General features: G+C 44.2%; 2 protein-coding genes across 2 annotated transcripts; one reads left to right on the top strand and one right to left on the bottom strand.

Annotated features, from left to right (window-relative positions):
• Positions 1-3,532: 3,532 nt before the first annotated feature.
• On the bottom strand, positions 3,533-23,244 carry rbm4.3 (RNA binding motif protein 4.3). The gene is made up of 11 exons (XM_080486689.1): positions 23,206-23,244; positions 22,298-22,726; positions 20,148-20,726; positions 14,682-14,809; positions 14,409-14,633; positions 9,159-9,460; positions 8,494-8,642; positions 6,047-6,110; positions 4,753-5,171; positions 3,998-4,650; positions 3,533-3,665 (listed from the first exon to the last, which is right to left on the bottom strand). The coding sequence occupies exons 2-10, from the start codon at positions 22,704-22,706 to the stop codon at positions 4,019-4,021; spliced, it is 2,907 nt and encodes a 968-aa protein (XP_080342815.1). The 5' UTR covers positions 22,707-22,726; positions 23,206-23,244; the 3' UTR covers positions 3,533-3,665; positions 3,998-4,018.
• Positions 13,655-15,106, top strand: tifa (TRAF interacting protein with forkhead associated domain). Its single transcript, XM_080486319.1, has 2 exons — positions 13,655-13,777; positions 14,351-15,106. The coding sequence occupies exon 2, from the start codon at positions 14,358-14,360 to the stop codon at positions 14,928-14,930; it is 573 nt and encodes a 190-aa protein (XP_080342445.1). The 5' UTR covers positions 13,655-13,777; positions 14,351-14,357; the 3' UTR covers positions 14,931-15,106.
• Positions 23,245-24,498: the final 1,254 nt, after the last annotated feature.

Raw genomic sequence — 24,498 nt, 5'->3', positions numbered from 1 at the left:
CCCGGGATCGTGCTGCGCCTCCAGCCCGCTGGGACGGCAGCCATGTTGCTCTGATAAAACACAAGAAGCCAGACCTTCGTCCTGAACCGCAACTTCACTCTACGGAGGTTGGATTATATGGGTTCATTTGACGGAAACCGGGCTTCGTGACGGTCAGCTCACGCCTTTCTCGGAACGTCTTCCCGCCCGACGTGGCTTTCTCAGCTCCCGTCGGACCGGCGGTACAGGTACAGTGCCTTGCCTCCGTTTCCTCTTCCGGCAGGTTCGCTCTGACAGATGATCGCTGCTCCAACTTGGAGCTGCAGCGTTTTGAGAGGAAGTTCCTATAATTGTTGCGTGTGTGGTAGCTTACCAACCTCCAGAGCGTTTATCCAGGACTGGACCGACGCTGTGGACGGGATTGTGATGAAATAGGATCCGTTTTTAAATCGTCGGTGATTTTATGGCACACGTGCGCTGCCCTCGGTCCTATCGACTCTTTGACTCAGTAGGTTACAAATCATGAAAAACTTGACACACCTGTGTGTAGACGTCAGTGTAATATGCGAGGCGTGTATTTCAGATCGTCTGCCTGTTTGGGGGTTCGGGTGAAACAGGAGCTTGTAGCGACAGGAAGTCGGGTTGCACACGACAAAGAGCCGCGGACTCCGTTGACGTGACTTAAGTTTTGTGAAAAAACGCTGAACAAGCACAGAAAACTCTTCCTTCTTGGCAAAAACCATGTTTACTCCAGATAATCTGAGCTGTATGCAGGAGCTGAATCCTCCATACCAGGAAATGAAGTTGCAGTCTATACAGTAATACGAATAATACCCTGCTGGTTTGTTTTGGTACTTCGTTTATAACTGCTAAATCACAGTAAAATTACATAGATTTTTACTTGACTTCTAAACCATATATTTTATAGTTTTCTATAATAACCTTTGCCTTTTCACGCAAAATCTTAATATGTAAATATAAGAAATGGTATTAAAATGTAATTTTAGTTCATTCTTAACCATTATCAGTTAAGATTTGGAATAAATGACAAAACAGTTAACTTTTTCATTAATTCATAATTTAGGAGCTGCCTGCTTATATTTTCTGTCAAATAGAGATGGAAACTAACGCATACACGATAGACAGATTTTAACCTGAGCTCTCCTGAGTGTCCATAGAAAGACCATGTCAAGGAAAGCTTTTGACTTTTCACGAGTACAATAACACTCCAGAACGGCAGCTCCTTCATCATTACTGCGGTAGTATAGTTATCAAAGCCTTTTTATTCCAGTAAATATGTAAGAAGCTGCAGAGACCCTGAAGCTTGAGTAACATTAGCTTGGTAATACTACAGATTTGCAAAATTAAGTTCAAAATAAAAGGTGATTTTTACACCATCAAAGACTCAACACGCCGAACTAAAAAACTGTAGCTGCAATGTAAACTTCTACAAGTGACAAATGGTCAATAAAGAGAGGGGTCGTAGGTTGTTTTTTTTGATTTAAACATTTTATTCATGCAGGTCAGAACTTTAAAAACTTCAATACAATTCAAAGTATTGTACTTACTTCCATTCCATCAAAAATCCTGTGTAAAAGAAGCTATTCGACTGTCCTGTCAGGCTGCTTCATGTTAGCAAAGGGAGTGGAAACTATCTGCACTTTCATCCGCCGCTGATCTCACTTCTCTACTACAGTTCAATAGTGAGCTCGTTTCTCCGGCTTAAGGACGCAGTGGATTCTTCGAGGATCCTTTCACGTACGGCCGAGGACATGAATCTGAGTTGATTATTTTTCATGACATTTTCGAAGATTCAGGATGGATTCGCACTTTGATGTGTTGAATGTAAAACAGACATAAAATATTTTAAACTTGAACTAAAGGAGCCTTTTAGTGTCCATTTCAATCGACGTCTTTCATTTTAACACTTAAATATTCAGACTTCAAAAACTTTAAAGTGGAGAAAAATCTCACCTGCTTCTTTTTTTATTTGACCTCTTTCAACTTCATGCCAATTATAGTTTGAATTTAACATTACATTAGATTAGTATGGAAAAGTATTGTCGCCACTCAAGGGAAAAAAGTATAGGAGGTAAAAAAAATATATATTCTTCAGTTTGAGAAACAAGTCAAAATAAAATAGAGATTTTTTTTTTTTTTTTTTTAAACACGGTGCACTTTGAAACGAAATAATGTAATACAAACTGGAAAGGCCTCCTCTGGTCCAATCTAACCCAAATAATCCCATAATTCTGACGACACAGGTTTGGTCACTGCTTCTGAACATCTGATTTCAACAGCAACACTTTTCTAAATCCCAGCGGGATCGGGGAGCTGCAGTTTCTTCAAAGTCGAATACTGAGAACTACACTGCGTTTATGAGCTAAAGCTGATGGAAAAACAAAGAATCTCAACATTGAATTTAGAATTTTTTCCTCAAAGTGCAGGATGAATTTTACATTTTTTTTATTTTTCCAGTGGCCTAATACTGATTCCATCATAAGTTTTTGATAACAAATGAAACAACAAGGCTCAATTACTCCATAATGAAACACAAAAGCTACACTTCTCATTGTCTCAGTGTGATTGGGTGTTAACACCAACCTGAGGAGAGACGGTGACTTTAACCTGGCCGGAGGTGTGAATGTGAGGTACTAGAGACCCGCTTCCCTTTGGGACGCGACATGAAAGGATCCGTTCTGCTGACAAAGCATCCTTAAGCATGAGAAACAGTAATCCTGACGTGAACATTGCTGCTGGTGTTCAAAATGTGTGTGTAAGAGACAGAAGAGTAAGCTGGAGCTGGACTGAACACATGTGGACCTGTGAAAAGTGTTTCCTACTCAAACTGACTAACTAGCCTGGACAGAAATATCCTGTCTGCATGATGTTAAAATTCAATAGACCTGAAAGACCTTCACTTACCTGTCGAGTCTGAAGGTCTCCCGCAGCCTCTGGTGACCCCTCCCCTCCCCTCCCTCCCCCACATTAGATTATTTAGCTAGACAGCGAAGAAGGTTCAGTTTTGGCATTGAGGAGCGATGGGTTCGGCTCGCCGATCAATGAGAGATGTTGTATTTTAGACAATGACAGAGAGGCTTCAGTGAGGAGCGAGGCGATTTTACCAAGTCTGCTGCGTTCCGTCAACAATAGACGCATGAACAGTTGATAGGAGGATTTAGGTCAGGTCAAACGGCATTAATGAGGAAATTCAGCGCTGGGCAACGAGCAAAGCTTTGAACAATACTGAACAGATCCATTCGCTTGAGCAGTTTCACAAGAACGCAACATGGAGGTTTGTTTTGCTGTGGAAACGTTTTACATAAACGATCTGGAGTTATACCAAACAATTCAGTTCACAAGGATCGCCTACAAACTGCTGCGAGATCAGCATTCTACAATTTACACACATCAGGATTATTTAAGCGGAAAAGTCAAAAATAAAACAAAAACGCTTATCTTGCACTACAGAGCACAATGACAGACTAAAGACACTCAGGAGGAAAAAAAAATGCGAGTAAAAACTGTCCCAAAGTAATAAAATCAAAAACAGACGAGGGCGTCGGCAATTCGCTTCCTCCTGTGAGCGTCGCAGGAGTACGTTAACGCGCTCAGCCGCAGACAGGAAGAGGATAGTGTGACGCACATCAGGAGGCGGCGAGCGGTGACGCAGTGGGACGACAATCCTGGAAAGAAAAGAGCAAATACACAAATAAACTAACTATAAATCGAGATGCACTGGACGCTGTTCCACCTCCATTTCCTCCAGATTCTGTAGCTCCAGGAACGACCTTGACCGACAGAGCTCAAACTCTGCAGCCTGTCACATCTAAAACTGGATTTGATCCATTGATTCGACGTGCATTACCAATAAGATTACTTTTGGAACAGCATTTTTGTACGCATGCTTTCTTTAAAACTCTGCTTCTCCCAAAAAGATCTGCATTGAGCGCGACAGTTGACAAGCTGCCTCCACCAAGGGAACATGAAACTCAGTCTACCTCAGACCTATTCTCACCTTCACATGCTGAGGCCTTGCTTAATAAGCGTAGCGTGCAGGCGGTGGCGGAGGCAGCCGTTCGGCGTAGGGGTCCCTTGCACGTGGAACTCCGTATGCAGGGACCCGGGAAACCGGGGAGAGTCGGGAGCGCTCGTAGGAGTAGCCGTTACTGGCGGGGGGCATAGGAGCGCTAGCTCTCCGGAGAGGGCTGCGATCTCGGCCATAGTACGAGGACGGAGGAGGGGGGGGGAGTGGCCGACGCTCATACGGGTCGAGCGACGAGTTCATGAGACGATCTCGGACGACGGCTGACGGGGGCGGCGGCGGGGGAGGGGCGCCGACACGCTGGTCCTCGTAGGAGGGCATGCCATACGGACGGGCTCGGTACTTCTCATAGTAATCTACCACGCCATAGCGGTCCCGCTCGCCTTCATAGGGTCGCTCAGGATAAACAGATCGCCTAGGGGGAGGGGGTGGCAGAGGAGGAGCGGGGTAACCGGGGGGCATGTGGCCGAGACGGCCCCTCATGTAGCCGGGTGGGGGAGGCTCAGGCCGCTCTCCTGGGTAGCGTGGGGGCCAGTAGCCACCATGTTCAGGAGGTGGAGGGAGGTATTCTTCCCCTTCCTCATGTCTGGGGCGGCTCTTGGAAATCTGCACATGGATTCGCTTCCCTGAATTTGAAGACAAAAGCAGATTACATGGTCAAATTACACAAAATTAAGACTAAATTATGCACAGATTCCTCTGACAATACTTCCAGACCGGGTTCACACCTTGAAATTCGGTGTTGTCGAGCCCCTTGATGGCATCCATGGCTTCATCGGAGTTGGACATGTGAACAAAAGCAAAATTCTTGACAACAGCACACTCTGTGACCGTGCCGTACTCCTCAAACAGAGCACGCAGCTCGTCGTCGGCACCCTTCTCTACATTGGCTACGTGTAATTTGATCGATCCCTGGTTCTTCCCATGGCTGGCCTCCACGTTGATTGGTGTGCCGTGGAGCTTGAAGAGATGCAGGCTCTTGATGGCTTTGGTGGCATCTTTTCGGTCATCCATGTGGACGAAGGCGAAATTTTTGATGATGGCACATTCTGTGACTGTACCATGTTGAGTGAAGAGAGCCTTGATTTCCTCCTCGTCAGCTTCCCGGGGAAGATTGCCCACAAAGATTTTCACCATGGCTACAGAGCTGCTTCAATGTACTGAAAGGGAAAAAGAAAAACGTCAGAATGTTTTAAATACATGTTTTAACGACTGTAAACTTAACAGGCCTGTTCATTGAGCATGGCCGAAGTCAATGTAGCCTTGATCAACAATTTAACCACAAATAGAACAGAATATTCAAACTTAGCACATATAAATGCTTCTTCAACTATCAACTGATCACAATGGAGTCACTTAAGCAGAGTGATTCCTTATTAGTTTTACAGATTACCGACTGAAAGATGTTAGCCGAGTTAGCATCAGCGTGCTAACAAAGCAACGCAGTAGAAACGGAAAGCTTAGACTATATTTCAGTAGCGCACCAGCAAGAACGTTTACAGGCGTGATTTTAAAACTGTGTGCATCTACTTACTCTTTCAAGCCGTCAGCTGGACAAACAATGGAGATGTTGGTCGAGATTTTTCTCGATAATTTTCTCTAAATGAAAGACTACAAATAACCGGATGCCGCCTTCCTCTTCTTCTTAGTCTGCTTCTTCTTCACCATTCACGCGTGCTGAGCACAACTGCCCCCGAGCGTCCAGGAAGACGCATTACAATATCTTCAAGAATAAAAATGTGGTCACTGTGACAGTGTGTAAACTTATTGACAAACAGCAGTGTAGGCCTGAGGAAGAAAAAGAAAAGAGTGAGAATTTAGATTGAAAACATGTATAGTTTAAAGCATGTTTGTTTTTTAAGTAATAATATTTTCTAGTTGAGCCTTGGTCAACTTTAACTCCAGTTTAATTTTGATCCGAGATGTTTGTGTCATGTGAGGTGTGTGGAGGATTCAGGCGCCGACAGGACGAGGAAGTTATATTGGAAAAAATTGTTTATTTTGGTGATCTTTCCAGCGGACGGGCAATCCTCGGAGAGGACCGGGACGCGATCTCCCGAGCAGGACAGAGCGGAGCACACGGGGACTGCACAGGAGAGTAGAAAAACAGATAACTCCAAGTATCTTAGAACACGAAAAACAAACGGTCATACAAAAAATCTTGAGGGGCCGAGTCAAAGTACCACGGGGGTAATCGTGACGATCTGGCATTGAGAGCCTGGAAACACTGGCCTCACTCATCGGTTTCAGGTGAGCATCTTACTCCGTCCGCTCCACCTATGCACACACGCCCACACACACAAACAAAAAAGAAAAACCAGCTGAATACACCTGCGGAACGTGACAGTTTCCATACAATGAACTCTTCTCTTAGGTCTGACAAACAACAACATGCCCCTGATCGGACGAATAATCTCCTCCTCCACCTCGGAGTATCTCGTGGAAGAGATCCTGGGCAGTGGAGCCTTCGGGGTGGTCGCTCTCTGCAAGAAAAAGCCCACCAATGACTTTGTAGCTTTGAAGATTAATAAAAACAAGCGTTCGGTTGCTGTGCTTGAGGAGGTGCCGTACAAAAAGAGTCTTGCACATTTCACTTGTAATCACATCCCAAAACACTTTGTCTGACATCAGATTTGTGTGATCTGCTATGATTCTAGGCCAAGGCTCTGCACATACTGACAGGTTTGGGTGCCGAGGAGTTCAACATTGTGCGATTCAGCAACTCCTTCATGGATGGTGGGCTATGCTGCCTGGAGTTTGAGAAGCTGGACATCAGCCTATCAGAATACACAAAGGAAAATTATTTTACACTGAAGGAGATTCGTCCGATTGTCCAACAGGTTTGACTTTCTTTATTGTGTGTTAGTTCACAGTGAGTGACAGAAGGAACAAATGCAGTACAAGTAAAAAGCATAAGCGATCTCACAAAATATTAAACTTAAGATCAGTAACATAATGTCCTTGTTTGCTGAGAAAAAAAAGAAAGGAATGAAGGTCATATTGTCAGAGAAATTCAAAAAACTGAAATGGATTCAGAAAAAAACAACATGGAACAGGAAGACAAAATATATGACATTGATACACATGTCGCTGAAATTATATTTAATACTGCAAATACCTGTGAATATTATAATGAAGAAGCATCCAATGAGAAAAGCGTTGAAGAAGAAACTCTATCCATCATCCATCTGAATTTCCATACTTGACCCATTATTGTTTATAATATACATGAATGACTTTACAAAAGCATTGGATAGATTACAGAGTATTTTATTTGCTGATGACACAACCTTATTTTACTTGGGGAAAGAGATACAGGAAACAATGAAGAACTCCAAAAAAATAAAACATTGGTTTTTTTTCTAAGATATCCCTTTATTTATCTCGCATGTGGAGAAATTTGCAGTGGTACAGCAGGATAGTGCAGAGAAAGAAGCACACATAGCATTTGATCAAAATAAATGTTAAAAAAACAACAAAATATATAATATTCAATGACAAAAGAGACACCGTTGATGAATCAATAAAAATAGATGGGATGGACATTCAAAGGGTTAAAGAAATTTAATTCTTAAGAGTCATCATTGCTGAGGAAGTCAAATGTAAGTCAGATATATATTATATAAAGGAAAAAATAGCAAAATCCATCGAAGTGTTGCATATAGTCAAATGGTCTGTAAATCTAACTTCTTTACTCACTCTATATAACACAATGATTATACCATTATACCATTTACTATGTGGAAAATTGGGGCTCGACCTGTAAAACTTATACACAGCTACAGTTCATTTTACTGAAAAGGGCTCTGAAAACAATATATAATATAAGATACAGAGATCCAACACACTAAAATTGAATGATATAGTTGATTATAATATTCTTCAGCTTTTTTATAAAGCCAATAAAAAACATTGCCAATGAACATCCAAGAAAGGTTTTAAAAAAAAAAGAGAGAGTCACTATTATTTGAAAGGAACAGACATCTTTAAAAAACAAACCCAGCTTTCACTCCAAATATATATATATATATATATATATATATATATATATATGAGATGATATGAAATATTAGATATTTGATTTGGGCAAACATGAAAATGATGGTTATCTTTCTTTTTTTGTGTGTTATTTTATGTTTGGTTTTGTGTATACTGTATATAGAATACTTAAAATATCTGCAAATATGAAGATATTAAGGGGCAAATTTAATAAGAGTAAATCTTCTTTTCTGCTCCTTTTGTTCAAAATGAGAACTGGAAGTTTTGCAACAAAGACTTTAATTTAGTTTTATGTTGTTTTTACTTTTGAATGAAATAAAAAATTACATTTTTTTTTTTTAAAAAGCTTAAATTTCCTTCTTTTGGAGTCAGAGAACAGTGTTGCAGCAAGGGTATTAAACATCTTTGAAATGAGTTTAAAAAAAAAAAGAAGTGTGGGACAAGCAGGTGATTTTCTTGTTGTTCTGAACCTTGTTTCAGCTCGGTGAAGCTCTTTCCTTCCTTAAGCGCGCTGAGTTTGTTCACGCCGACCTCAAGCCTGACAACATCATGATGGTCGACCATGTCCAGCAGCCGCTCAGAGTCAAACTGATCGACTTCGGTTTGGCTCATAATGACCCTGAGAGACACACCGGCAAGACCATCGGGACTCTTTGTTTCATGTAAGTAATCACACTCTGTTCTGGACATGGAGAACAGCCGCATCAGCTTTGTAAGCTCAGGTCTCAGTTTGTTAGTCCAGCTCATGTCTGACCAGGTCATCGTGAACTAAAGTGGGTTTGTGTCGTCCTCAGGTCTCCAGAAGTACTGCTGGGAATACCTTTTAACCAGGCTATTGACATGTGGGCTCTGGGCTGCATCGCAACAGAGATGCTGACAAGAAAAATGTTGTTTCCTGGAAGAAGTTTTGCGGATATGGTGAGATGAGATGAGATGAGATGAGATGAGTCCTTATTGTTCAGGGCGCCTGTGTTGGTGGTCCAAGTGAGTTTATTGTTGAGGCAAACACCCAGGTATTTATTGGAGTCCACTGTCTCTATGTCCAAACCCTGGACGTTCACCGGAGTGTGTGTCCTTCAGAAGTCTATCACCATCTCCTTCATCTTGCTGGCGTTGATCCGGAGGTGGTTCTGACCACACCAGTCCAGCAAGTTGGCGATGACCTCCTTGTACTCCAAATCGTTCCGTCGATACACAGCCAACAATGGCTGTATCATCAGTCAACAACTGGAGGTGGCAGCTGTCCGTGTTGTGGCGGAAGTCGAAGGTGTAGAGGGAGAAGAGGAAGGGAGAGAACACAGTGCCCTGGAGAACTCCTGTACTGCAGACTACCACATTAGAGACACACCGCGGTGTGTTGGTGAGGTAGTCCATGGTCCATGCAGTCAGGGCGCTGTCGGCGCCCAATCCCTCCATCTTACCCCCGAGCAGAGACGGCTAGACGGTGTTGAAGCTGGAGAAATCAAAGTTCAAGACCCTCACAGACACCCCGAGTTCTCCAGGTGAGACAGGGACTGATGCAGCAGGTCCACGACAGCGTCCGCTACACCAATCCCTGCTCTGGAGGCGAACTGCAGGGGGTCCATTGTTGGGCTGACCCGACGATGTCTGAGGAACCGTTAACACGACACAGATCCACTGCATCCATCACTTTTTTAAGACCAGCTCCCAAGGTGGGACTTTTCTTCCACGAGTGGGATTCCCCCCTGCAGAGAGCACCCTCCCGTGGCCCGGCATACTAATTACCTCGTAGTCAGTGTGTCTTCAAGCTAAAGACACGTTGTTGTAAATAACATATTGAAATGAGAGCTTTTATAAATCGGCAGTAACATGTAAAGAAATAGTCTCTCCTCTGTTCAAACATATAACCCATCATTGTGTTTTGCCCGCAGGTGAAACTCATCACATCGCTGCTCGGACAGCCTCCAGACGTGATGGTGGAACATGGACGTCGCGCGAAAAAATATTTCAGGATAATAACTTCAACTGAGTCCAGCTCTGTGAAGGTGTCGTTCATCAAAAAGGTATCGGATCAGAGTAGATTGTAGTTTCCTCCCTTCATACAACCATCATCTGGAATCAACTCAGTCTTTCCTCTCTTACGTTAACAAAAACAAAAACATTTCTCTGGTGCCTCCTCAAGCTGAGTGTTCACAGCCATGGCATTGCCTTTGTTTCTTTAGTTGAAGCCTGATAAAGACCCAGCAGTGAATTTTAACAAGTGGGGGGATCGTCTTTTGGAGGTGAGCGATGTCTCAGAGAAAAACATGTTTTCTAATGTTTTGACCAAACAAGTTTAAGTGTTTTCTAACTTCTGTTGACTTCTGCACCTGCAAGGATCATACCGGGACTCCACCAGAAGACGTCCCTGCTGAGCAACTTGACCGAAGGACCTTCTTTGACTTGTTGACTGAGATGCTCAAGCTGAGTCCTGATTGTAGAATAAAACCCTCCGATATGTTAAAACATCCTTTCCTGACGCTCAGTCACCTGGACAGCAGCTCCAGCAGATAGTAAGTCTCTCAGGTGTTTGGTGCTTCATCTCCTCAGCGTGCAGGCAGAGGGCGTTGTTGAACAGAATGATTGGTTGTCTTCCAGTGTACAACAGTCCATCAAGCTGATGGAGATCTGTCCCCATTGGGGTGTCGATAAGGAGGAAGATGCTCCTCGTTGCTCTGCTGCCAGCCAGCAGCCGTCCGCTCAGGACGCAAAGCCCTCAGGAAAGAAACGGCCTAGGGACAGCGAGGAGTGTGCCAACAGGTATTTCTTTCAACTTTTTCCCTGCAGTCGTTCTTCAACAAACGGCATGATGTTTGGACAGACTCACTGTTTGCTGTCTTGTTTATGAAGCTCTGCGCCTCAAACTGCCGAGGAGGAGCTCTGCAGAAGGGCGCCTGGCCGCTCTCCACCGAGTAAGAGGAGGAGGATCAACCGTGACAAGACAGTGACCCGTCCAACTCCTCCATCTATTATTATTACAACTCGGCTATTCCAACGCCTCCGAATCTGAATACTCCAACTCCAGCTACCGAGGACGACCTGAGTGAAATGATTTGCTCATTTACTCAATGAAGCAAAGTTAAGCCACTCTTAATGCCTCAAAGATGCTGAAAACAACTTGTGTTTTATTTTTAATGTTTTTATTCAAGGTGGTTTTGTTGTTTTTTCATATATAACAAGCATTTGAAAGAATAAAAACATGAAGAAAAAAAAAACCATGTCTTTGGAATAATCTCCTATGTCCTGCGTGAAGGTTTAACCATCTACTGTCCGACTGTAACAGTCTGGTCTCCTGCTTCCATATGCATCTTTATTACTGAGCAGACTAAAATCCCCTGAACTCCCGAAATATTTGTAAAGCGTCTCTCCATTTCGAAATTTAGAAGTAATGTGCATTGAAAAATAACACATTTTCTTTATATTGAGTGAAATACAGTTTCCATCCCGCCTTTCTCGACTTGGATGTTCAAGACGTTTACGACTATTTACAGACGTTTACCAGATCGGATTAGAAAGTATTTTGTGGACATGCAACAATTGATGCATAGAGACATTCAAGTTTCTGTGAAGAATATCGAAGGACGACAGTCTTCTGAGGAAGTACAGACGTCTCTGTGCTTTCCTGCAGAGAGCATCTGTGTTTTCAGTCCAGTCGGTCGTCCAACTGTACTCCATTTATCTTACAATGTCCACACAGTGCCCCCTAACGGTGACGGGCACCACTGCCACCTTGGTCTCCTGAAGTCCACCACCATCTCTTTGCAAAACCCGCAACGCAAAAGCAAAAGCCACTAAGCAACTGCAAAAGTTCAAAGCTGGTGATCATCTCGCTAATTCAACCCAGGCTATTCCCGTCTTGATCAGCGCACGGTCACTTAAAAGGGGCGGAGTTCGCAGCATCTGATCAATCTGACCAAACCGTTATGTGATGGAGCAGCAGACTATTAAATATGAAGAAGTCAAACCCATCATCCAGGGAAAAAGCAATACCGTTGCCGCAGAAAAAGCCAGGAAGGAATGCCGCAGGATATTCTCGACATTCAATATACAATGCTATTTTACAGACAATATAAACCGACAGCACATGATCTGTCTGTTTCACTTTATTTGGGCAGAGTTTCCTCAGTGCCCTTCCTTTAGTTTATATTTTTCATTGAGTTGTTTTGAGATTCAGACCCTTTTTTCCAAGAGGATCTGATTGGTCAGGAGGCAGAGTTTTTATGTTATCCAAAACATGACCTGCTCCGGAGCGGGTTAGCCGTTCAGTGTAAGTTACCATGGTGATTTATCTCGGTATGAAAACCCAGAGTTAACCCTGAAGTTACCTCGATCCCACTTTGAACTCTCACTTTGTTGTCCAGGCCTGGTGCTGCTGTGAGCCGCCCCCGCCCTCTGGAACTCACTCCCACAACCCATCAGGAACACACATAACCCACCAGTTCAAATTTATTTTCCTTCGTCTTGCCTGTTCCCCAGGGACCTGTTCCAGTCCAGCCTCTTCTCCTGTGGCCTCTTCACCTGCCTGCCTCTGTGTGTCTCACCTCGTGTTTCCAATTATCCAATGTTCCACTTGTGGCCACCCCTTCCTTGTGTATTTAAAATCATCTCCCGCTGTTGTTCTTGTCAGATTGCCTCGTCAACATATCTCGCCTCTTGTCACCTTGTCGGTCCTCTCCTCGTCTTCCCTGGACTTTGTTTTAATAAACCTGGTTTTTATGGAACTTGCTGCGTTTGGGTCCACCCTTCAAATCCCTGACCCCACCGAGTAATAAAAAAAATGGTTTTAATTAAGTTCTTCATAGTTTTGCCCTCCAGTCATTTGTTTTTAACGGGGATTTGTCCACAGATATAAACAAGTAAGACATCCAAATATTCTCAACTCCAATATCTTGGAAATAATGTTTTACCTAAGTAATCAAAGGCCTACAGTGATCTGTAACAACCAATAATGTACTAATAGACAATAATGAAATAATATTGGACTTTTACTTTTCATCAGTGTAATAGAATATTTGAAATAGTAGTAAAATGTAATAACTGTGAGCAATAATCTAATATATAATCAGAACCTCATTTATTTGAAATAAAACCCGTTTTTCTGCATTTTGCTCATCAAACTTAAGTATGGTGGATAGTATAGTTGTCATATTCATTAATTGAGGATACACACTCTCCCATTAATGATTATGAAATTAAAAAAACAAAGCTATTACATGCTGGTAATGGTCCAACTTTGATCATTAAATAACTAGCCGTACTTTGTTTCGTGGTTTAACACCAGTCATGTGTTTTTCCGGTCGGGCTGGGGAACCTTCAGGATGTGGAGGAGATAATGAAAGTATTCAATGACTCCTGATTTATTTTCAGTTACATCAACTGGGAATTTTCTGCACTGTGATGCGTTCAGGTACTCATACTACGGCACGGACAATAAATCAAATGATCAGCGACTCAACGTCTTAGCACTGATACCTCCACGGTTACGACTGATAACTTCTCCACGCACTAAAATGTAAACGAGTACAGCGAAGTTTTCCTCCCGACCCCCGCTGTTTTTACTCATCTGCTGCTCCGTGTATGTGTTTTCCGGATTGTTCATGAATGCATCAGGTCTTGTGAGAGGGTGACGAAACTTTGCAACGAGTGAAAAAGAAGCTCGGAAGTCAGACCTTGTTTACTCTCCGGCTGCACCGTTACTTACAGCCTCCGTTACTTCTCCGGACCAGCAGAGTAAGCAGAGACCGTTTTCCTCAGGTAAGACAACAACAACAACGTTTTTCTAATGGCGTGTGTCACGTGTGTTTCTCCCCAAGCATCTGTCTTCATGTTTTTCTTTTCCTCATGTGTTTCTCCTCCTCATGTGTTTCTCCTCCTCATGTGTTTCTCCTCCGGTGTTTCTTCTCCTCTTGTGTTTCTCCTCCTCTTGTGTTTCTTCTCCTCATGTGTTTCTCCTCCTCTTGTGTTCCTCCTCCGGTGTTTCTCTTCCTCATGTGTTTCTCCTTGTGTTTCTCCTCTTCATGTGTTTCTCCTCCTCTTGTGTTTCTTCTCCTCATGTGTTTCTCCTCCTCTTGTGTTTCTTCTCCTCATGTGTTTCTCCTCCTCTTGTGTTCCTCCTCATGTGTTTCTCCTCCTCATGTGTTTCTCCTCCTCCGGTGTTTCTCCTCCTCATGTGTTTCTCCTCCAGTGTTTCTCCTCTTCATGTGTTTCTCCTCCTCTTGTGTTTCTCCTCTTCATGTGTTTCTTCTCGTGCATTTGTCTTCATGTTTTTCTTTTCCTATTGTGTTTCTCCTCCTCATGTGTTTCTCTTCATGTGTTTCTCCTCTTCAGGTGTTTCATGATGAACGTGAGTCAAACCCTGGAGACGGAGGAGGACCTCCTCTCCTGCCTGCGCCTCCAGCTCCACCACCCCCAGCAGAGCACTAAGGGTCAGTTCAGTCTGCTCCCCGTGGGCCGTCGGGCCACTCACTCGGCCGACGACGCCCTGCGGCTGGGCCGGGACGCCCAGGTCTGCAGTTACGTCCTGCTGGACCCCCGGGTGTCCCGCAAGCAGCTGGCCCTGCAGGCCTACCGCCGCCCGGAGAGCCCTGACCTCCTGTTCTGCATCCAGAACCTGAGCCAGAAGGGCCGCATGTCGGTGAACGGCAGGGTGCTGGGCTACCTGGAGCGGCTGGACCTCCCGGACAAGGCTCTGGTCCGCTTCGGGGAGTACGAGCTCCTGGTCCGCCGGGAGCCCGGCGAGGCCCGGGCCAGCTTCGAGGTGGAATTCGAGGTGCTGGCAGTGCCCCCCTCCAGGGAGACAACCTCCGGCGTGCCGAGCATGACGCCCGTCAGCGAGACGAGCCACCCGACTGCTCTGACGTCAGCCGGACCCCTGGAGGTGGACGAGTCCCTGATCTGCTACTCATGATGAAGACTGCTGCCTTCCCTTTACCTGCACTCTGTAATGTGAATATTTTCTACCTTCTAGGTGTTGCATCTCAAACACTGTGTTGTACTGTGATCACTTTTCTTTTGCAAGTATTTAAAACATGTTTCCTACTTTATATATTTAACTCGAGTTCAATAAACTTTTTCTATACCTTCTTTGTTGATGGTGTTTTTGTTCCACATTCTAACGATGCATTAGGGGATTGAATACTGCAGAAACAGGTTTTTCAGGATGACCTTCTCTCAACATTCTGAGCTCAGGTTACACTGATAACACCTTAAAGTATGATGACAAAGTCTTGAAGTTTTCTTTAAAGGGTGAGAGTACAGACACTTTTTAAAGAGGCGGTGACTCCATAGAAATGGATTATCTTTGGATAATCAATTTTAACATTCTGAAACGGGTTTATGGAACGCCGTTATCAGTGCAGTAAATCCAGTATCGGGACAGTTCCATGGTCAGCCATCAGACTATTTGAGTGTAATTCAAAAGGGAAAAGTGTTCTTCCATCACGTACCTCCCACCATCTGAACCACACTTGAACTGCAGGCACTACAAGATCAAAATGCAAACTTCAGTGCAACTTCAAGTTAAAAAACTTGAAATTCAAAGGTTTTTGTCAAACAGGAAATTGTAAAATCTCGAACAAAACTTTCAAAACAAGAAAAAAAAAAGTCTGGATTATATTTAATCAAATCAAATCAAACTTTATTTATATTGCACAAAGTGACTAAAACTAGTAATGTTAAAAAAGACACAGCCAGGTCCACAACAGAGGACACACCAGTGGTCAGGCCGTAGGAGATGACCAGGTCCAGGGCGCGTTAAAACCACTGGTTGTTAAAACCAGTGGTTTTATTTTATTAACTGTAAATTGTAATATATAAAATAAAATCTGAGGGCTGCTAAAAGCAAAGGCGAGACGACACAAATATAATTGAATAACTGATGCTTCTCTCGGGGTTAGGAAATAGAGTTCTAGCTGAAGACACTGGTGTTGATTAATCACACAAACTGACTGATGAACAGGAGGTGCAGCTTCATGTACGTGTTATTGTGGCTTATCACCAACGATAAGTGATAACCGCCATAAAACATTTGGATTACTGTCAATGCAGGGTACTCATCCAGTAAAAAGAGTTTTATAGGATGAGGTGAAACAACCAACACCCATGATTTCCCAACAGTCCAGCAGGAGGTGAGTGTTTTTTTAAAGGAGGCCTGGTTTCACCTTCACTAACTGGATCCTGCACTCGGCTTCTTGTAAAGGAAACAGAAAGAAGAAAAAAAAAAAAAAAGGCACTTCTCTTTTCTTTGCCTTCTCTTCAAGTGAAGCAACTTCTAATATCTCACTTAACACAGTGTCCGCTTTGTGAGGAGTAAGGCAGCGAAACACTAACACTGTTATCTCACCAAGAATGACAGATTACACAGTGAAAACAGAATCATGACCTCCCATCGCGGCGGTAATATCTAAACTACTTCCACTGTGTCAGAACAATGGTCTGATTGTGTTGTTAGTGAGCTGCAGATAAAATAACCGAGCTGGGTTTATAATAAATCATATGACACACTGGGCTGGAAGCTTTTTAAAGAATCGATGACGGCTGAACTTGATATTTGTGAATCAGGCTCGGGGCTGAAAGAGCAGAGTTCTCTGGTTACCTCAAAAAAAAAAAAACTGGATCTCAAAACAGTGTGAAATAAAGCAGCTGGGATTGAGTGTGAAAAAGGCTTTATTCTTTATTTTGATACACAGAATTCACTATTCCTTCCTGTCGCTCATCTGGATAGATCCTGAGCGGTTTCCCGGGCCCGCCTGCAGAAATAATCCCTGGTGGTCCAACGTGAACTCTGGGTTCACTGTGGGTTCGCCTTCTTTCCCTGAAGTACCAACTCTACTTTCACTTCCCTCCAGATAGACGGACTGTAATGAAATGCAAAAAGATCTTGTCCAGGTTTTAAATCCACAACCGGACATAGGAGCTCAATCAGTGGTTCTTCAACTTCCACCTGAGAAAATATGGATCTCGGAGAACCAGTAGTGGACATTTACCCTGTCAGCGTTGGGATTATTGAGTATATACTTACTTCAAATAATTTATCCTAAGATTTTTTTACTATTTTGACAATATTTTCAAATGATAAAAGTAAGTATTTATGACAGGCTCCCTGTGTCCTACATGATCAAAAAGATCTTTTTTTTTGTCACTTTCCATCAAATTAAATCTAACTGAAGCCACGATCCATGTCTGACCTCTAAACCATGTCTTATGTCATTTGACAATTTGGGATGAAGATTTCATTACATTTCCAGCTGTTTTTGTACCTGATTTTAGAGTTTTCAACCTTCTTTTAAATCCGTTTTCTGTGTTTTTTTTTATTGCAACCTGCAACCTGGAAACGGATAAGCGGGAGAAGATGGATGGAAACCCTAGGTATCAGAGATTTTCTTTTTTAAAAGCTGTTTTCGCAGGGTTTTTAGCCATTTTTCTCCATTTTCGCGATGCCTTTTTTTTTTTTTTTTAAAAGCCCCGTTTAGCCAAGAGCTAAAAGTCCTTTTGAGAACGACTGTGTGCGTAAATAAAATGAAAACAAGACAAAATGTTTGCTTAGGTGTAATTTAGTGAAGGCTTCGGGGAGCCACTACAGAAGGGCCCACAGAGCCGCAGGCTCCAGACCCCTCCACTAGAGGGAGCGCCACAGTTTGAGGATCACAGAGCCAGATCGATCCATCCTCCCGGGCATGTTTTTGGACTGTGGAAGGAAACCGGAGAACCCACGCATAGACGGGCAGAACATGCAAACTCCACACAGAAAGTCCCCGGCCGGTGTTCGACCCCGACGACCTTCTCGCTGTGAGGTGAGCGCGCCAACCACTGCACCACCGAGCTAAACTATCGGGCAAAAAGGTTCCGTATAGTCATACAACACAGGAACCGGGACTGGAGTCACTCCAGCTCACAAGCATCGAGCTTCACCAGAGCCTCGATCATCGCCTGCAAAAGAAGCGAGAATTCAATCAAGAGAGGCGTCTTGAAAATCAGGAGCTTCGCGAAGCACATTGATCCTGGTTTACCTTCTAGCACGAGACGCTCGGACCACATCTGCTCAGCAGTTTTGGATTCGCTTCAGAAATCCACCTACAGGAGAGGAACAAAGGTCCTGTGGACGGAGACACCAAGGAAAACTATTAAAAAAAAGATCTAAATCAGGTCTTATTACAATTTACTCAGGGAAACATGAGGCAAACTTTAGACTTGATGGTTTCCCAATAAAGTCCAAAAGACTAAACTGGAGCTACAAGTAGATTCAAGTTGAAGAAAACCGAAACAGTATCTACCTCATTTCTCCAAGTGCTCGACCTCTTCTAAAGCCTAAACTGACAGAACCACCGCATGAGGCCCTGCGTCTCGCCACGCCGGCAATATCGCATCTCCGAACGTTTGTAGCTCCGCGTGGAAGCGACGCAGACCGCTCTGCTACATCCCGCCATCTACCTTTCCCAGTTTGTTCTTAATACAGGAGAAAGTAAAACTGCTCGGAAAGTCTTGGTTTGTATTTCTAACAATTTGAAACAAATCGCACACGCTTCCACGACAGAGCACGACCCCCCCCCCCCAGCGTCGCGGCGACGGAGAGGCGCGACGCGGCCTTAAGGACTTACCATGAGCCGTCGCCTCCTGCACAGGGCCTAACAACCTACAGGGAGCACAAATACTGAGAATCCCAAAAGCAGCATGCAACATGTGGCACAGCGACAAGGCGTGAGTGTCCCGGGAGAAGAGCGCCGATGGAAAAGTGTGGCTAAAAATAAAACGACACAGGACAGGTTATGGCTGGAGCTCGGAATGTGCCGGGAGACGCAGGTGAAGAGCAGAACCAAAGCTGGAGTGAGTTTTCATTTTTGAGTCGGAAAGCAACCGCCATTTAAAAGTTTATATAAAAAAAAAAAAAAAAGACAAGACATGCCCCTTTTAACGTTTGCGGCTTGGAACTGGTGGACAACTCACGACAGCGGCGGTCGGTTCGAGATCGGCCGCTTGCGAAGCGAACTCATCCGGGACTCAGACGAACACAAGACCCCGGGGGCTCCGCAGGGATGCAAATCGGGCGCAGAACTTGGGGGGGGGTGGGGTGGGGGGGGAGATTACACGTCGTCCAGCAGGGGAACTATCGCCCAGGTGGAAAACTAGCGGAGCTGTGGAGAAGCGTGTGAAGGGCAAAAAGCGCCTAAAGTCTACCTGCTGTGAGAGATAGAAGTCCGTCAGGCTGGCAACGCAACCAGGAAGAACTCGACAGTTAGGAGCGCTTGGGTTTGGTTATATATTGTTTATTAAAAAGCAGGGAGTAAAGTAAATAAAATCATACACAACGATACTGCAGACTACTTTCGCAAGGAAAAGTTAACACAAAGTGTGAAAAAAAAAAAAGAAAAAAAAAAAGAAAACCACACTGGAAGTTTTACGTCATGCCAACATGTGTCGCAGGATTTAATGTCGACGGTACAGCCGCCCACTCCCAGTATCATTAAAATAAAAACAACCTGAGGAGCAGCTGAGGAACCCAAAATTCCCCCAAACAACAAAGATGTGCAGATATTTCTATTTAAATGAATTCCCTCGTTATGAAATTTAAATTTCCAGAGGCCATATGCAAAGCCTGGAGGTCGGCGAGGAGCTCGCTGTACGGCGTCACACGGCGATGACCTTTCCTAACAGTCACCTCAAGGATCCGAGCAGTAACACAAGCAGAGGAAGAGAAGAGGCAGATGTGGAATTGAGTGTTTTTAAAGGGCTGTCCCGCAAAACAGCATCTTCCAGTAAGTCTCAGGCGAACGCAACGCAATCCGCCATAGACGAGAGAGAGAGGGGGGGGGGCGGGGAGAGGGGGGGAGGGGCTTATAGCGCCACGTGCATCCGCAGACGACGACGATCTTGTCATATTCTAAACCTGGAAAGAGAGCACACCAGAACGTCAAGGAGCGCCTCAGGCTTCGCGCAAGACTCATGTCTGATGTTACAGCAGAAAAGTCTGAAGGCTGAATATTGATCTGTGGAGATTTAGAGCGAGTTTCTACGTCACCGTTTCAGAGCTTCAAATACTTTCAGTCACTTAGTTTTCCTGCAGTTATGAGGACAAGACACCTCCCCACCTTCATTCTCACCTGGCATTTCCCCGAAGACGACTAATAGCCGGTGTAACGAGGAAGCGGCGGCGGCGGCGGAACCCTCTCTGTGAAGGAATCCCGGGGACGGGCGTACATGGGAGCCCTCGATCCTGGCGAGAGTCGAGACCGCTCGTAGGAGTAGCCGTTACCGGCCGACGGTGCAGGCGGGGGCGGCGCTCTCCTGATGGGGCTCCGGTCCCGGACCATGTAACCTGGAGGCGCCGGGAGCGAGCGCCGCTCGTACGGGTCGAGTCTGAGGTGATCCCTGGACATCCCTGCAGGGGGAGGCAGGGGAGGGGGGATGGCGCTCACCCGCCTGTCGTCGTACGCCGCCGCGCCGTAAGGATGGGCTCTGTACTTCTGGTAGTAGTCCACCACTCCGTAGGGATCCCGCTCGCCGTACCCCGCGTCAGAATAGGACGCTCGTCTCGGGGGAGGGGGCGGCGGCGGCGGAGGGGGGTAGGCAGACATGTGGCCTTGGTACGGGGGCTCCATGTACTCCCCGGGGTAGTAAGGAGGATAGAAGCCAGGAGGCGGCGGATATTCCTCGTTCTCAGCTTCACCTTTGGGTCGGCTCTTTGAGACCTGGACATGTATGCGCTTTCCTGAGAGAGAGAGAAAAAAAACAAACATGGATAAAAACTTCATACCAACAGAAGTGAACCGAGACCACCAAGCTGTAGGAGCAGAGAGAAACTTCCCACAGCTGCAAAACACCACGAACTTTTGAAATTTGAAACCAGCTCCAGACCCCCGACCTGCACGGCAATAAACCTTGCGTAATGCAAGACTAATACATCAACGGAACTGTAATATTTCATTGCATTTCTTATTGTTCTTGCCAACCTTGTGGAAATGTTTTGAAAATAAAATATTTTTGAAGTCATGATCTTTCGTATTGTATTATTTGCGTCATAATGTCTAAAAACGTCACAATCAACAGCCGGTCAGGACTGGTTTACCAATCAGGCTCTTATTATTGAGCGACGCTTCACATAGTTTATCCTGGCCTGGTTGATTAACAGTTTGTCGGCTTTATTCTCTGCAGACGGCTTTAGTTCAGGATCTTTAAATGACAAAATACTCCATTAATAAATATAATAATGCAATATTGCAGTCACCTAATCTAATATCATTGCAGTATGTGGTTAAGCAGATTTTAACAGAGCGGTAAGTCTGCAACCTTGATGGCAAAAAGCCGTTTTAGCAATTTTCCACCAAATAAAACATCTTAAAATACTTTTTTTAACAAACTAAAATTTAGGTTGCATGGAGAAAAAGTCAGGTACAATTTAGATATATTTTATTAAATTCTTTGCATCCCCCCCCTCTTTTTTTCATGAATTCTTTTTTAGCTTTGCAGCTTGGCTATTTTAGCGTTTGCTCGTGGTTAGAATAGAGCCATTTCCAATTTCCTCCAATCTATTTTCTTTTCCCCAAAAAACTCAGTACTATCCATTTCAATAATTTTAGTTAAACTATTTTTACAGGGTTTTTTTTTAAATTATTATTATTTGAGCACTTTTACTATGTTATAATTTTTTGGACAATTCCAGCTATTATCACTGTTTTACTTTATTTGGCCGTTTTCAGGCTGGATTATGGAAAAAATTATGGAAACCATTATGGAAAATCAGTGTGGTATGCAAACAAAATAGAAAATGTAAGCAAATATTTATTTACAAATAATTTTCTGAAAATGTCAGGGAGCCACTCCAGGGCGGCTGAAGGGCCACGTGTGGCTCCAGAGCAGCAGGTTAGAGACCGCTGGACTAAACCATGTTACTGACCAATCAGCCCTTAAACTAACGAGACCTTTGTGTTTTCCACTTTTCCATTAATCTCATCTTAACTATGGTGAAAATGTGGAGTCAAAACTGAAATTCATCTCTTCGAAGAGTCTCAAGATAACATATTTGATAAACGTTTAACTGGATTCAAGGTTGAAAGGAATTGGAGCTCCCTCTAGCGGTACGTGGGGGCATGTCAAATATATATTGTTTTATAACAGTAAGTCCAGAGCCTCCACCACTGCATGTTCAGGTCAACCATAACGGTGATTGTTGGAGAGATCCATATTTGATATTTACTGACAAAAGTCTCAAAACCACTGGAAGTCACAAAGATCTTGCAGAACCTTTTCCTAATTGAGTTAGATCGAAAAACCCAGTCTTACCCTGAAACTCCGAGTTATCCAGACCCTGCAGGGCATCCATGGCCTCATCAGAGTTGGCCATGTGCACGAAGGCAAAGTTTTTGACGATGGAGCACTCGGTGACGGTGCCGTACTCCTCGAACAGATCCCGGAGCTCCTGCTCGAAGCCCTTCTCCACGTTGGCGACGTGCAGCTTGACCGGGCCCTGATTCTTCCCCCTGCTGGGCTCCACGTTGATGGGCCTGCCGTTCAGCTTGTGCAGGTGCAGCTCTCTGATCGCCTTGGTCGCAGACTTGCGATCATCCATGTGGACGAAGGCATAATTCTTGTATTTCGCGCACTCGGTCACCGTGCCGTACGGGGTGAACAGAGCCTCGATCTCGTCCGTGTCTGTGTTCTGAGAGAGGTTCCCGATGAAGATCTTCACCATTTTGGCTCCAGTGTGTGTCTCTGTGAAGGGAAAGAGGTGAATAGTACAGAGCAGAATGCGGCATAGAGAAGCAGACCAAAGGTCGTCCAGCACTTTGATCTGCAGGACGGACCCGAGCTCGTGAGCGTCAGGAAATAGAAAGCTCGTCATAAACACTACTGTACACGGCCAAACAGAGTCACACAACAACACCATGAATATATAAACTCTCGGTGAAAAAAGAAAGTTGAGCTATTGTAGCTAAAACACCGTAAAGCACAATTAAATCAGGTAAAATCTTCAGTTTGTTTTGACTTCCGGTGTGCGGAGCAGCAAGTCGGTGAGCTAGTAGCATGCTAACACCAGCCACCAACCACTGCTGTCACTACGACTAAATCAGACGCCAGATGAAACTCCTATCCTGCTCTGGGGGAGTGACTGAAACTACCACAGTGAAGCGGTTTTGGTCTAGTGATGAAAAAGCTGTGAAAATCGACGAAAGCCTAAAATAAATACTCACCGTCTTTGTGAACGGCGCAAACAGCAGAGTCCAAACTACGGGAGTGACGTCAGATGCCATGACGGTCCGAGGTTTGGATAATCACTGGACTTTGATTGGTGAAGGGGAGTGTCAATCAATAATCCCCGGCTGTCATTGGATGGAATGAACAGAAATTCGGAGGTTTCTGTCGCTGCGTCATGTGTAATACAAAGTATGTTTACTGAGATTAAAACACGTTCTTTTTTTAATTTGACGTATTTACAATAAAAAAAAGTAATTTGAAGAATCTAATTTGCACAAATGCCATATTTCTGAATTGATAAGTAATGGATGCAAAGTTGAGTAATTTTACAGAAGTCTTCCTTTGTGATCAGTTTCTTCCGCTAAATGTTGTCAGGAGGTCAGGAGGATTATTTTCCCTCCATGCTTTATAGGCTTTATTCCCCGTATTATAAAAGAAACAAGCAATCAGAGTAAAACTACTGATCATTTCACTGAACCACACACTTTATGACGGAATTAGTTGGTGCAAAACAGTTGCAGTCTGTATACAAATTTTTTTTTTCAAAATATAGAATCATCGAAAACCTTTAGAATAGAATAGAATTTATGAATTTTATTCATATACAGTAGGACAAAAAAGTATTTAGTCAGCCACCGATTGTGCAAGTTCTCCCACTTAAAATGATGACAGAGGTCTGTAATTTTCATCATAGGTACACTTCAACTGTGAGAGACAGAATGTGAAAAAAAATCCAGGAATTCACATTGTAGGATTTTATTTGTAAATTATGGTGGAAAATAAGTATTTGGTCAATAACAAAAATTCAACTCAATACTTTGTAATATAACCTTTGTTGGCAATAACAGAGGTCAAACGATTACTATAGGTCTTTACCAGGTTTGCACACACAGTAGCTGGTATTTTGGCCCATTCCTCCATGCAGATCTTCTCGAGAGCAGTGATGTTTTGGGGCTGTCGCCGAGCAACACGGACTTTCAACTCCCTTCACAGATTTTCTATGGGGTTGAGGTCTGGAGACTGGCTAGGCCACTCCAGGACTTTCAAATGCTTCTTACGGAGCCACTCCTTCGTTGCCCGGGCGGTGTGTTTGGGATCATTGTCATGCTGGAAGACCCAGCCACGTTTCATCTTCAAAGCTCTCACTGATGGAAGGAAGTTTTGGCTCAAAATCTCACGATACATGGCCCCATTCATTCTTTCCTTAACACGGATCAGTCGTCCTGTCCCCTTAGCAGAAAAACAGCCCCAAAGCATGATGTTTCCACCCCCATGCTTCACAGTAGGTA

Source organism: Lipophrys pholis (assembly GCF_963383615.2).
Source record: "Lipophrys pholis genome assembly, chromosome: 18".
In the NCBI taxonomy this organism is placed as follows: Eukaryota; Metazoa; Chordata; class Actinopteri; order Blenniiformes; family Blenniidae; genus Lipophrys; species Lipophrys pholis.
This window is presented reverse-complemented; position numbering and strand designations above follow the sequence as displayed.